We start from the raw sequence: 12868 nt of genomic DNA on the forward strand, positions 1-12868 counted from the left end.
CGCAGCCCTGTGCGTATTCAGAGGGTCTCAGGTGCTCCGCTGATGCCAGCTCTGCTTACTGGTGGCCTTGAGCACAGGGCAGCCTGGCGTGTGTGCTGTCCCCCACACGTCCAGATGCCGTCAGGCCCGGCACCACCTGGTCCACACACACACACCCAGGGCCTCATTTCCCCGACTTTATTCAGTGGCACGTTCACAGCGGGGACGGGGGCAGACACGAGGTGGGGCCTGATCTGTCCTGGAGCCCTGGGGGCACCACACACCATGCACTACAGATGGGAGGGGGCACAGGGGGGCTTGGTGGCCCCAGCAGAAGCCTGTGTGTTGGGAGGAGGCGGTGAGGAGGAGGTCCCCCAGCCCAGGCCCACAGTGGGAGGGGCTGATCCTGGGCTGAGGTTGAGAGGTGGGGGTAGGGGGCACAAAGTGTCTGTTCCAGAGGGGCCAAGTGGCCAGGCCTTACCCAGGGCAGAAGCCCACAGGGCGGGCTGGGGGACACTCTGGACGCAGAGCTGTGCCACTCTCCCTTTGCCCCTCTGCTGAGGGAGAGGAAGGTTCTGGGCTGGGCCAAGCAGCTACCCTGTCCTGCCCCATCCCATCCTCGGCCAGTCAGAACGGCTTTGACGTCTGCTTGAAGATGAAGCCTCGATACGCGAGTGTCTTCATGATGTTGGCAATGTTCTTGCAGTCATCTAAAAGGAGGGAGAGGAGACAGTTAGGTGGGCCCCAGATCCTTCCCCTGTGAGCCCACAGGTGCTCCTAAACGGGTGTTATGGGAAGCAGGGTTGGATTCAGGAGCCAAAGGCTCTAAACCAGGGGGGTCCTATCCCCAGGTGGCAGCATCTCCAGCTTCAGGTTGGGTCGGCAGGAAGCCTGGTCTCAGGGCCTCAGTCCCATAATTCATGCTGGAAATTGGCCAGCGTGTCCCGCCCGGCCCCAGCGGTGATGTATGGGCGCCGTCGCAGTAAGAAAAAGGCAGAGTAAATGTGTAATTTCTCCCTTGACGGCCCCCGGCCGCTGGGCGATCCTTCTTGTTGCCGCCGCGTGGGGACGGCCCGTCCGCCACACTCCGTCTTCCCGCCACCCTCCTTGATGTCTCCATTTCATTACTGTGCGGCCATTCATCACGCCCACGGCCAGGGTGACTTTGCCGGCACTTGCGTGTGTGTGGGAGATGTGGCCCAGGACATAATCACTGGTGACAAGGCACAAGCCTTGGCACTTCCAGTCAGGGCCCCAGGCTCACACGCTCCAGCAGCAGCTGCCTGGGTGCCTGGTTCTGTGCAGCCCTAGCCAGCAGAGAAGGGCCAGGTCTGTGGTCCTCTCACGCCCTGGCCAGCAGCCTTCTCCCAGACATGCCCGTGGAGCTCAGCCCAAGCTCGCTCTCCTTCCCAGGTAGGCTTCAGACCCTGACTCTGGCAGTATCTCAGATTAAAGACATCTGCGCCTGCCAGATCCTGGCAGCAGTGTCTTCAGTATTGATTCCCATGAGAAACTCCATGGTGAAAGCCATCCCAGACCCCAGACACGGGTAGCCACAGGCGCAGGCACTCCTGGAGCCTCAGTGTCGTGGTCATGGACCAGGACTCCCTGCACCACCCGCCTCCCACATCCCATAGGTGGCTCCTATACCACAACCGGGACCGCTGCCACAGCCCTTACAAGACCGATGCCAGGACTGCAGAAGCACTGTACATCGATGTCATAATCAGGTGTGGGGGGGTAAGGTCAAGGTGAGGTCAGGAGGCCCTGCATCTGTCAAGGACCAACCCCTTCCAGTAAGCTCCCAGCCTCTCCTTGCCAGGATCTTAGACTAGGAAAGGGGACCGACCAGAGCGAGGAAACGGGGAGTGGGGCAAGTCTGGTCAGGCCAAGCCTTGTGCCATCAGCTGGACCCCAGCTCTGCAGACCCTGCACAGGGCAGACAAGTCACACATGGTCCTGTTTCTCAGAGCTCGAGATGGATGTAGCCAGCTGGGGTGGATGTGGGCAGACAGGTGACCCAGGCATTTGGGAAGCCATGAAGGCTGGTCTGAGGCAGAACAGTGCGAAGACAGATGGGTGGGTAGTGGCGGCCACGGCAACTCCAGACGTGACCCATCCTTGTGGTTTATGGGCCGGACACGCGCCCCGCTCAGCTGCTGCCCCATCATTTGTCTCCCTTAGTGTGCACGCCTAGACTGTGGGGGTAGAGGGTGGAGGGAGGGGGCTGCGACAGGAGGAGCCAGGCAGCCGACAGGAACGGGAATGGGGCAGGGCTGTGCAGGAAGGGCGGGTGTGGGAGCGGGACAGAAGGGCCTTAACGACAGGGTCCAGGAGCTGTGATGGTACTGTTGATAGGGTGATTTTCTTCCCAAGTAAATCTGGCCTTGTCAGGGCACCTCCAGTCCTTCCTGTCTCTGACACTCTGGGGACCACGGCCACTGTGCATATTAAGAATAAGTCCCCTCGTTATCTGCAATTACCCAGCAGCCACACACCTCATTTCTTCCAGCAGAAAAGAAAATTAGTTTTCTATTGACTTCATCTGGCTCCTCCCTCGTTGCTGGACAAATCACTCAATCTGCCTCCCCTGGCCCAAGTGAATGTGCCCAGCCCCTCCCCCCAGGCCACCAGCCATCCAGTGGGCAAGCACTGATCTCCCACCTGTGCCTGGCCTGGGGCTGGGTGAAGGTCCATGCACCCCACTCTCAGCCCTGACCTCTCCTCACTCTACACCCTGGAGGGGTCCATCCACATCCCGAGCTCCAGCTACTTCTGAAAACTGCCTCCTGAGCTCCAGGCCACAGATCCAGATACCTCGGGAACATCTCCTCCTAGATTCACACACAAACTCAAAACGGCCAGCAGTGAGCTAGTTTTCTCCCCCCAGCTCCTTCACTCTCCCACGTTCTCCATCACAGTGAATGGCACCCCGAAATGTCCCAGAAGAAGCCCGACCCAAGCCTGGCATGCTGCCTGCTCCCCCAGTCTAATCAAGCATGAACTGAAGGCTTTGTCATCGTCCTCTCTCCTCTTCTTCCCTTCACTCTGGCACCTCCTCCCAGTCCAGAGCCCAGCATCTCCTGCTCTTCCAACAGCAGCGGCTTCTTTCTCCCCTTTAATCCATTCTCACAGCCAAAGTGATTTTTCTCACACAAATCTAATCACATTCTTTTCTCCTTAAATCTCTTCAGTGGCTTCCCTGCCCTCAAGTCCACACACTCATTATGACTTCAAGGTTAAAGCCCTGTAAAACCGGACCCCTGCTATCTCTGGTCTCACCCCGCCACTCTCTACCCTCAACCCCTGGATTCCAGCCTCAAGGGGCCACTTACTGTTTTCTGAAAACGACAAAGTAGGTTTTGGAGTCAGACAGACCTGTTTCTAGTCTTAACTTCGCCCGTTGGCAAGTTTCCCCAAACTTCAGGTTCACCGGGGCGGTAAGAGGTGCTACCTGAGTGTTCTGCGAGGAATGAGCGAGTGAAACTGCCATCTGTCTGCCCATGCTTTATGTCTGGAATAGCTCCTCTCCTTGATGGGTAGGGAAGGATGCTGGTTTTCAGGATGGTCCAGTGGTGAGAAGGTGTGTACTGTACAATCTGTGGTATAGGTGACATAGGGGCCAGCACACTTGGTAAAACCACTTATCACTGATGCCACAAACTCTGACTACTGACTTCGTCCACCAGGGATTCCGGAGTCTAACTTGTAACTCGTCTATCATAATGAAGAGAGACCCAGACTGGGCTCATCCAGCAGGTCAGTACTACTGCAGCTTTGGGCTTCCACCCCTGGAAGCTGACCTAAGAGTCAGCACTCCACTGATCAGCACAGACACAAATCTGGGCTTTTAATAGTAAGTTCAGATAGAGCTCTGGGTGAGCCTGATAACAACATGGCCTCCCGAAAGTCCTCGGCTCGAAGCCCTGGGTCAGCAGTCCCATCTTGTGGCCCATCACTGAGTGACTGGGAATAGCCTGAGGCTGTTCTGGGGGGTCAAGAGCAGGGAGCCTTGTGCCCACAGCAGAGGCCTCTAACAGTAGGTCTTCCACACCTCCAAATTCTAGAAGACTAACCTGTATTTGGAAAAGGCAATGCATCCCACTCCAGTACTCTTGCCTGGCAAATCCCATGGACGGAGGAGCCTGGTGGGCTGTAGTCCATGGGGTCGCTAAGAGTTGGACAAGACTGAGCAACTTCACTTTCACTTTTCACTTTCATGCATTGGAGAAGGAAATGGCAACCCACTCCAGTGTTCTTGCCTGGAGAATCCCAGGGACTGGGGAGCCTGGTGGGCTGCTGTCTATGAGGTCGCACAGAGTTGGACACAACTGAAGTGACTTAGCAGCACCAGTGGCAACCTGTTTTTATGTTCCTGCAGGATCATCAACTTGTGACAAGACTGCCCTCATCTTTTGGGGGGCATTAATATTTTCAATGTTGGAATTAATTCTTAATGTTTTTATATTGCCAAGGCTGTAATGGGGGGGAGGGGCTAGCTGCATACATTCCTCAAAGGTGAGCGGGATCAGCACTTAACAGGATGAGCTTGCTGGCTGGGCCCAAGGGTAGTCAAATACCTGCTTGGCAAGGTAGCTGCTAGTGGAGGGTGGCTCAGATCGCTCAGGACAGCCTGTGAGAATTCACACAGGGCAGCCCCCTGCGGCTGACACGCTCCAGCTGGTGCCCTTGTCTGGGACCTGAAAGAGGACAGGATGCGGAGCCTGGGCCAGGGCCACCCTCAGGAGGGAAGGGGCCCCAGGAAGCTCTTGGAGGGCTATCTATCCACACACTCACTCATTCAGCAAATACACTGACACCTCCTGGGTGCCAGGTGCACAGGCCCATGCTGGGCCACGGCCTGCAGACCCTGCAGCTCCCTGCCCTCGAGGAACTGCAGAGACCGCATCTGCAGGTGGCACAGTGTGAACAATGCTGTGCGAAGCGCAGGCACCGAAAAGGGCACTTCGTTCAGTCAAGGATCAGGAGAAGATTCCTGGGAGGAGTAAGTTAAAAATGCAGAAGCAGCTAGCCAGCAAGGTGGGGAGCTGTTCTCAGCATAGTGAACAGCACAGGCACACTTTCAATGGGAAATGTGGGGTGTCCCCCCAAATTTAAGATGAGCAGATGGTGGGTGGAGGTGAAGAAGAGAGAGGGGAGTGGCGAGGTCAGCACTGGCTGGCCAGAAGAATGCCTGCAGAGCCCCAAATGCCAAACTAAGGAGCTTTAATTTCTTTATTCTGGGAATGATGGTGAAGACACATGTTTGAGGAGCATGATGGGCTCTGATTTGAGTTTCAGAATTATCCTTTGAGGACTGGAGGGGTTAACCCAGAAGGCAGAGATACCAGCTAGCAGACTGTACTATGTATTTCTGGTCCAGGTCAGAAATGCAGGCCCAGAACAGGCCAGTGATGGTGGAGACGAAGGTGGAGAGAGAATGGTCATGTGGAGAAGCGGAGACAAGAGATTTTCAGGAGATAGAATGAGCAAGACTTCATGAGGGGTCTAGGAGGGCTGGAAGAGGCACAAGTCTAGGATGTGAGTACTATTCACTGTAATAAGGCAAACAGGAGAAAGTACAGGTTTAGGTCAGTGATGAAATCAGGTTCAGATGTATTAAGTCTTGAGACGTCTATGGGGCAACTAAACTTATCAGGCATTTCTTTTATGGCTTCTGGGCATTATAGCTTGCTTAAACAGGCCTTCCCTATCCCAGTATTATTAGAGAAAATTATTATAATTAAATATATTATCATATATTTTCATCTAATACTTTGTTTATAAAAACTCTGACTTTTTAGTCTGCCTAGAATTTACTTTTCTATGTGGTGAGAAGCAGATCTAACTTGCTTTTTCCCCTAGTGGATAGCCAGGTGTCTTGTCACCACTGACTCAACTGTCCACACCTGCCCCACACTTTTGAAATGATCCCTCTCATATATACGGAGAAGGCAACGGCACCCCACTCCACTACTCTCGCCTGGAAAATCCCATGGATGGAGAAGCCTGGAAGGCTGCAGTCCATGGGGTCCCTGAGGGTTGGGCATGACTGAGCAACTTCACTTTCACTTTCATGCACTGGAGAAGGAAATGGCAGCCCACTCCAGTGTTCTTGCCTGGAGAATCCCCGGGACGGGGGGGCCTGGAGGGCTGCTCACTATGGGGCTGCACAGAGTCGGACGCGACTGAAGTGAACTAGCAGCAGCAGCTCATATATACAATTTCCATCCGTGGATCTGTTAGAGCCAGGAAAGAGAATGAACATGAAATGACCAGAGAGGCAAATCATACTGAGAGGACACCCAGAGCAGAAGGGTATAACAAGCTGCTGACCTTATGAGGCTGTGAGGCAGTGAGGCAGTGAGGCCTAAAGGAAGACTCAGATACAACTGAGGTCCCCTGCCTAAAACGCTCAGCATGGCAACACACTGTATAGTGATCTCCAGGAGCCAGCGAGGAACAGGGCTGGAGCACACAAAGCAGGGACCCAAGAGATGGGTGGAGAGAACAGTGCAAGGAGCAGGAACCACTGGAAGGAAGACGGCAAGAACCTGGCGCGTGTCAGCATTCTAGAACCTCAGCCCATCTCCGCCTCCTTCTGCCGCAGCACGCCTGAGCACAAAGGATCAGAGGGACTGCCAGAGCAAATTCGCTCCCAGCCCCACGTGGGACATACTTACTCTAAGAAGTTATTCGCTGTTTATCTGAAACCCTAATTTAACTGGCATACTATGTTTTTATTGCTAATTCGGCTACTCGGTGCTGAGGGCAGCATCTCAAGCTATGGCTGGGCGCAGTTCAGGGCACAACAACAAATGGGAGCTCAGAAGACAGGAGACCAAGGCAGGGAATACAGGACTAAGCCAGCAGAGGGCCCCTGTGTATCCCTAGATTCTGGGTTCGAATCCAAACTCCATCACTGGACAACTGTGTGAACACAAGCAGATTACTGTACTTTATTTAACCTGTGTTTCAGATTCTTCTCTAAAATGGGAATAATAATTCATAACTATAGCAACTACTTCCCTCAAAGGGTTGTTAAAAAGATGAAATGAGTTTTTATTTGTGAAGTGCTTAAAACAGTGGCTGGGTTAGTTATTAGTAGTAGTATTGGTAGTGTTATTCCAATAGTATCCAATGATAATATTGCTATTCCAACAGAAATACTCTGCTATCCCCCAACTCCCATTCCTTGTCCCAGACACAGTCCACACAGTCCCCGGGGCCCACAGACAGGGTGACCTTGGCCTATCGGAAACACCCCACCCCAGACAGATTCCCTTCTCCCCACCAACAGGGCTCCTGCAGCTCCCTGCCCTCCCCCCAGACAGGGCCCTCTTAGCCTCAACTCCAAAGTGACCCCTTCTTCCAGCCGCCCCCCCACCCCGCACAACCCCCCTCCACCCCACTGAGGTGCCTGGAGGTGCCACAGGGCTGATGGTGAAGGATGACGGTGGTTCCACAATAAGGGGAAAAGGCAATTTCATCTTGATTAGCAGGCGATTTCTCTCTCCGTAATAAGCGCGCTCCAAATAATTAGCGTGTTTTACGTAATAATGAAATTACAGAAATGCAGTCCACTTATTCAAACAACTCACCATTACCATATTTTTAAATATTAGACTTAATTAGAGTTTATCACTTCAGAGAAGTATGCGGACCGAAGATGTTTTTAAAAAAATCCTCATAAAGTGTTTATTAAGCGCTGGTAAAGCTGGGATAATGATGTGTTTGGAAATTAAGGCAATCAAACACTTACCGCTGCTCCTGGAGGCCGGGCATGGAAATGAGGCCATTACACGCCCATTACCCGCCAGCTCGAAGCCACTTGGGGGGCGGGGAGAGGATGCGCCTGGCCGAGAGGGCACAGTGCCTGGAAACGCCTGTGCCAACAGCCCGAGACAGCCTGGCCAGTAAGCACAGAATCACTTATAGGCCACTGACATGTGGCCACCAGGAGCCTGACTCAGACTTGGCCAGGCAGATGACGGGACAGGTTCCAAATGCCAAAGGCACCCAAGACTAACCCGGGTCCAGACTCCCAGGCCTGGCAGGACAAGTCAACTACATTCAAACCCCAGGGGAGCCTGGGACAGGAGCCTGATCAGGTAGCCAGAGAGGTCAATGAAAAGAGGTGGAAGCTGCACACCCAAGTGTCCTCTCCCAATTCTAGGCCACACAGGAAGGGGAGCTGGCATGGTAGAGCAGGGTCTAGGAGGAAGCTGGGGGACTGAGTCAGGGGCCGGGCTCAGGAACACACCTAGGGACAGACTCGGACTGGGCAAAGTAGGCAAGAAGGGGGGCGGCAGAGAGGGGCGGGTGGCTCCAGGCCCCATTTATCCCAGAGAATAACTAATTCCAGAATTTATAGTGCTGGGTTTTTGTTCTGTGGCCATTTATATCTGCGAGGGGAGGAAATGAAGAGGCAGCGCGGACGCCACATCTTTCTGTGTTATTGCTTGTCTGCCATTTGCAAATCATTATTAATTGTGGGCCCTGGTGGCGGGCCGGGCGGGGGCCGGGCCGGGTACATCCACATAGCTCTTCATCAAGGACCCCAGCCGCTGCCCCAGAGAGCCAATTACCCCGCCCTGATTGGGATCAGATAAAGAGGGAATTTTTACAAATTAGGGAATAAATAGAATTTCCACACAGGGCGCGGGCAGGACCTGAGAGGCTGTAATGAAAAACCATCCGTCACCATCAGCGCGGGCTGGGCACGCAGCCCCGGCACTCCCTCCCTTTGTGGGCCCGCCCTAACGCTCAGGGGCCCAGGCGTACAGGTCTAAGGACACCCCAAAGCCCTCCAAGGCCTGGAAGCAGGAAGAGGAGTTCCCACTGGGGCGCATGCACACCCACCTGGCCCAGCTTTGACACGATCCCTGTTGCCTTACCCTTTCCCTGTCTGCCTGTCCCTCAGGGTCTTGACAGGAGACTGAGGCAGTCCTGAGTTGGGGACCATGGGGCAGAGACCACATCCATGCCCCTCCAGCTATGGCAGCCCCAGGGCAGAGCCCCAGCCCCGTGGACCAGTCACTCTAGGCTCCCATTAGCGCTCCTCCCCTTGGATCATTAAATATGTATATCTTATTACACGCCTTGTTAGAGTATCGAGCTCTATTGACTGATGATAAATCCTGAGCCTCGTCCTGGCCATAAATTTATCTGGAGATGATGAAGACTCAATAATCTAGTCAGGCAGATAATATCATCGGGCCTTAAAAAAGATCATTACATTATATGTCAGAATTAAAAGTGAAATACGCCGTAGTAACAGGGCGGCTGCTCTGGCCATTACAACGGGTGCCTGCCTCCCCCCACTCATCCTCAGCCAAGACCCCACCGGGCTAGAGGGGCCAAGAAGCCTCACCTTCCTCTTGGCTCTGGACACCATGGCTAAAAGTGCTTGATAACCTAAGGCCAAGTAAAGAGGATCTGGTGTGGGAGGGGAGCAGGGAAGAAGTGGCCACTAAGAACTGCGGAGCACACCCGCCATGCCTGGCAGCCTCTTCTGCCCCAACCAAGCTCCCACCTTAGCCTGTCCCTAGGGGCCAGGGAACTGTCTTCCCGGGGCCCTGGAGTGGCTCCACTGGGAAGGTGATGGGGCTTTCCCTCCTTCCAGAATAGCCTGACCAATGAGGGCAGATTCTTTCCAGAATGGACACCCAGGACACAGAGAGGTTAGGCTGCTTGTCTGCATGCCCCAGGCACCTGTGACCTGGCCCCAGACCCACGGGCCAGCAGCCTATCTGAGGTCTGTCCTGGGAGCATGCGCTATCAGCACAGACCACAGCCACCTCCCTCCCGGGAGCCCTGCCTGTCACAGCCTCTGCATCCTGCTGTTTGCGAACCTTGCTGCCAGCCTCTTAGTGTTGCCGTCGGCACTAACAACCATCTCCGTTATATCTTATTTTCACCCATTTCCACAATCACACCTTCCACCTTGCTAACCTCCTCCACTGTTCTTCCTTTGAAATACTAAATTCATATATCCCTACTGAAAGTGAAGTGAAAGCGCTTAGTCATGTCTTAGTCATGTCTGACTCTTAGCGACCCCGTGGACTGTATCCCACCAGGCTCCTCCGTCCATGGGATTTTCCAGGCAAGAGTACTGGAGTGGGTTGCCATTCCCTTCTCCAGGGGATCTTCCCAACCCAGGGATCGAACCCGGGTCTCTTGCATTGCAGACAGACGCTTTACCGTCTGAGCCATCAGGGAAGCCCAAAACAGGGGTTTTCCCAACTCAGAGATTGAACCTGGGTCTCCTGCACTGCAGATTCTTTCCCATCTGAGGCACCAGGGAAGCCTTTCTTTCCCCTCACTGGAACCTCAAAACCATTTCGATCCCTCATCTCTCCAGGTACATCCCCCTTCTGGTCTTTCTGCCCACTGTTGACTGCTTATCCAACAGCCACTCCCTCTCTGCAGAGCTAGTGGAGCCTGCTCCTCCTTCACTGACCCAGGGGGAACCCCCAGGGCCTTAGCCATTTGTGGGGATCCTAACCCCTTGCCAGTCATGGGTTTAGGAGCGGCCAAGCATTCTGGCTACTGGGATATGATGGTAAGTTTGCTGAAAGACCTTCCAGGAAAATTTCTTGACTCTTAAGAAGAGAAGCACGAGGGGGAAATAGTCCTTTATATTCTGGCTGGACGTTTTCATGTCTGTACATCATGTCTGGGACCAAAGAAGCCATCTCCCAGCCTTGAGGGCAGTTAGTCTGTGAAGAACATGCTGAAGATAAAAGGACAGAGAAACGAAAAACAAAAAAACCCTGAATGTCCTTGATGACACTGCTGAGATGCTAAATGAACCAACGCTAGGATAACCTTACCTCTCTTGTGATGTAATAAACCCTCTTATTGTTTAAGATTTAAATTGGGTTTTCTTTTTCTTGTAGGCAAAAGCATAGTAACTGATACAGAATGCAAAGGCAGGAAAGAGAGTGAGAAAATAAATCAGGGGAGGCAAAGGGCAGCAAGGGCACTATTTGAGGCTAGGGAATTGGTAACCCCTGTTATGTTCTCTTAAAATATTTGCTCAAAATGTTTTCCTGCTATATCTCAGGATACAGGCCATGTTACCATAAAGGCTAAAAGAAGTCAAGCTTAGATGGGAACCCAGGAGAAAACAGAGGGAAGAAAATACAACTTTACCGAGAAAGGATTTTTATGTATGTGACGTGCAATTTAAGTAGACTTTTTCAAAGTCCCACAGCAATACAAAGTCAACAGACTCACTCATGGTTTCTTCTTCCTCCTCTGCCCTTCTTAGCAATGTCACTTCCAATGTCTAGATTATCTCATGGTCCAAAATGGCTGCTGAAGCTCCAACCATCACATCCACATTTTAGGAAAGAGGAAGAAGGAAAAAAGCAAGACTAATGTACTTTCCAGCTGAGTCATTTCCCTTTCAGTATTGCTCCTGAAAGGGATAGGTGTGTTCAGTGTGTTCAGGCCCACACACTTTTCTTTTTATCTCACTAGCCAGAACTCAGAGATATTAGCATCTAGTTGTATGAGAAACTTAAAGAAAGTAGCATTTAACTGGGTACACCATGTTACCCCTAATTATCCAGGGGCTCTATCTAATGAGGAAGAAGGTCAATGGCTATTGGGTACATACCAAGTAGTTTTGGTCCAGGCAACGTAATGGATACACCTCACTTTGGAGCCTGGATTCCACAGTCCATCATCTCAGTCCTTTCTTGCCAGTAGTTTCAACTCTCTTGCTCCCTTTTCCTCCCATCACCCTTGCCTGGAAAAACCAAACTCTGCCTTCTTTAAGTTTACATCTGGGCTGAGTGTGACTAGAGAAAATAGTAACCTTACAGGCTCATGTGACTCATAAAATCAGAGTCATCGACCTCACCTGGGTGTATAAACACCACCCCATTTTCTGTGTGCATGTGCTCTTTTTCCTTAGTGACAATCTCACGTTTTCTCTACTTCCTACAACTCTCTAACCCCTACCCCCAGCATCACCCGACTGCCTCACCCACACAATCTTGTCTCCTACTTCACAGGAAGCACAGAAGCCAGCCCCCTGCACCTGGGCTGGTCCCCGCCTTTCATCCTGATACAGCAGAGGAATTGTCCTGAAGTTACTTCCGAAGCCACCCTGTCCCCAACTTTACCTGGCTTCTGGAGTCTACCCTGACTGCTTTTCAGGGGTCTTACATTGTGAGTAACCCCCGTTCTCTCTGATACAGCTTCAGTGGGCTGACTCCGGCCTTGAGATGCTTCTCTGGGTTTCAGTGGCACCACCCTTTCTCCCCTCCCCTCCTCCAGCCCCCCGGCCTTTCCTCCTGACCACGGTCATTAGCCTTCCTCCCTTTAGACTCTCTGCACGCTCCCTCAGCAAATGCAAGCTTTATTTACCACCTATCTTCTAATAGTTTCTCAACCTGTACACCTACTACCATCCTCTTGGTCCAGGAGTCAACCTCTCTCGACCAGGTGACATTACTGCCCCCTCTCCACCTCCTCCTCCATGGTGTCCTTCTAAGCCACAAATCTGGTCATTTCACTCCGTCTTAAACCCCTTCAATGCTCCTGGAACAGAAAAAGGACATCAGTAGAAATGTCATGAAACTGAAATAAGGCCTTTTGTTTAATAAGCAGTAAGGGACCAATGCTAACGGCCTGGTGCTGATGGCTGCACTGCAACTGGGCAAGAGGCTAACACTAGGGAAAGTGGGGTAAGAGAAGCTTCTGCAAACAGAAAACCAGTTCCAAGTAAAAAGTTTAAGAGTTCATAATTCAAACCACCACCACCACTTTCAACAAAGCCTCACTGCTCCAAGGATAGTGTCCAAACTCCTCCACTCAGTTCCAGGGATCTACCCAGGGTCCCTCTCGGGCCTCATCTTTCCCACACTCCTGTCAG

General features: G+C 52.5%; 1 protein-coding gene across 39 annotated transcripts in view; it reads right to left on the reverse strand.

Annotated features, from left to right (window-relative positions):
- Window positions 1-162: 162 nt before the first annotated feature.
- Window positions 163-12868, reverse strand: part of ERI3 (ERI1 exoribonuclease family member 3) — a 132781-nt gene continuing 120075 nt past the window's right edge. For all 39 annotated transcript variants that reach the window (XR_011249344.1, XR_011249348.1, XR_011249195.1 and 36 more), the window contains one exon: window positions 163-689. Coding sequence is in view for 36 of the 39 variants with exons in the window: in XM_069553968.1 (XP_069410069.1) it covers window positions 607-689 (83 nt within the window). In the remaining 3 variants the exon portion in view is untranslated. The remainder of the gene's footprint in view (window positions 690-12868) is intronic.

This window comes from Ovis canadensis, chromosome 1 (genome assembly GCF_042477335.2).
Source record: "Ovis canadensis isolate MfBH-ARS-UI-01 breed Bighorn chromosome 1, ARS-UI_OviCan_v2, whole genome shotgun sequence".
Classification (NCBI taxonomy): Eukaryota; Metazoa; Chordata; class Mammalia; order Artiodactyla; family Bovidae; genus Ovis; species Ovis canadensis.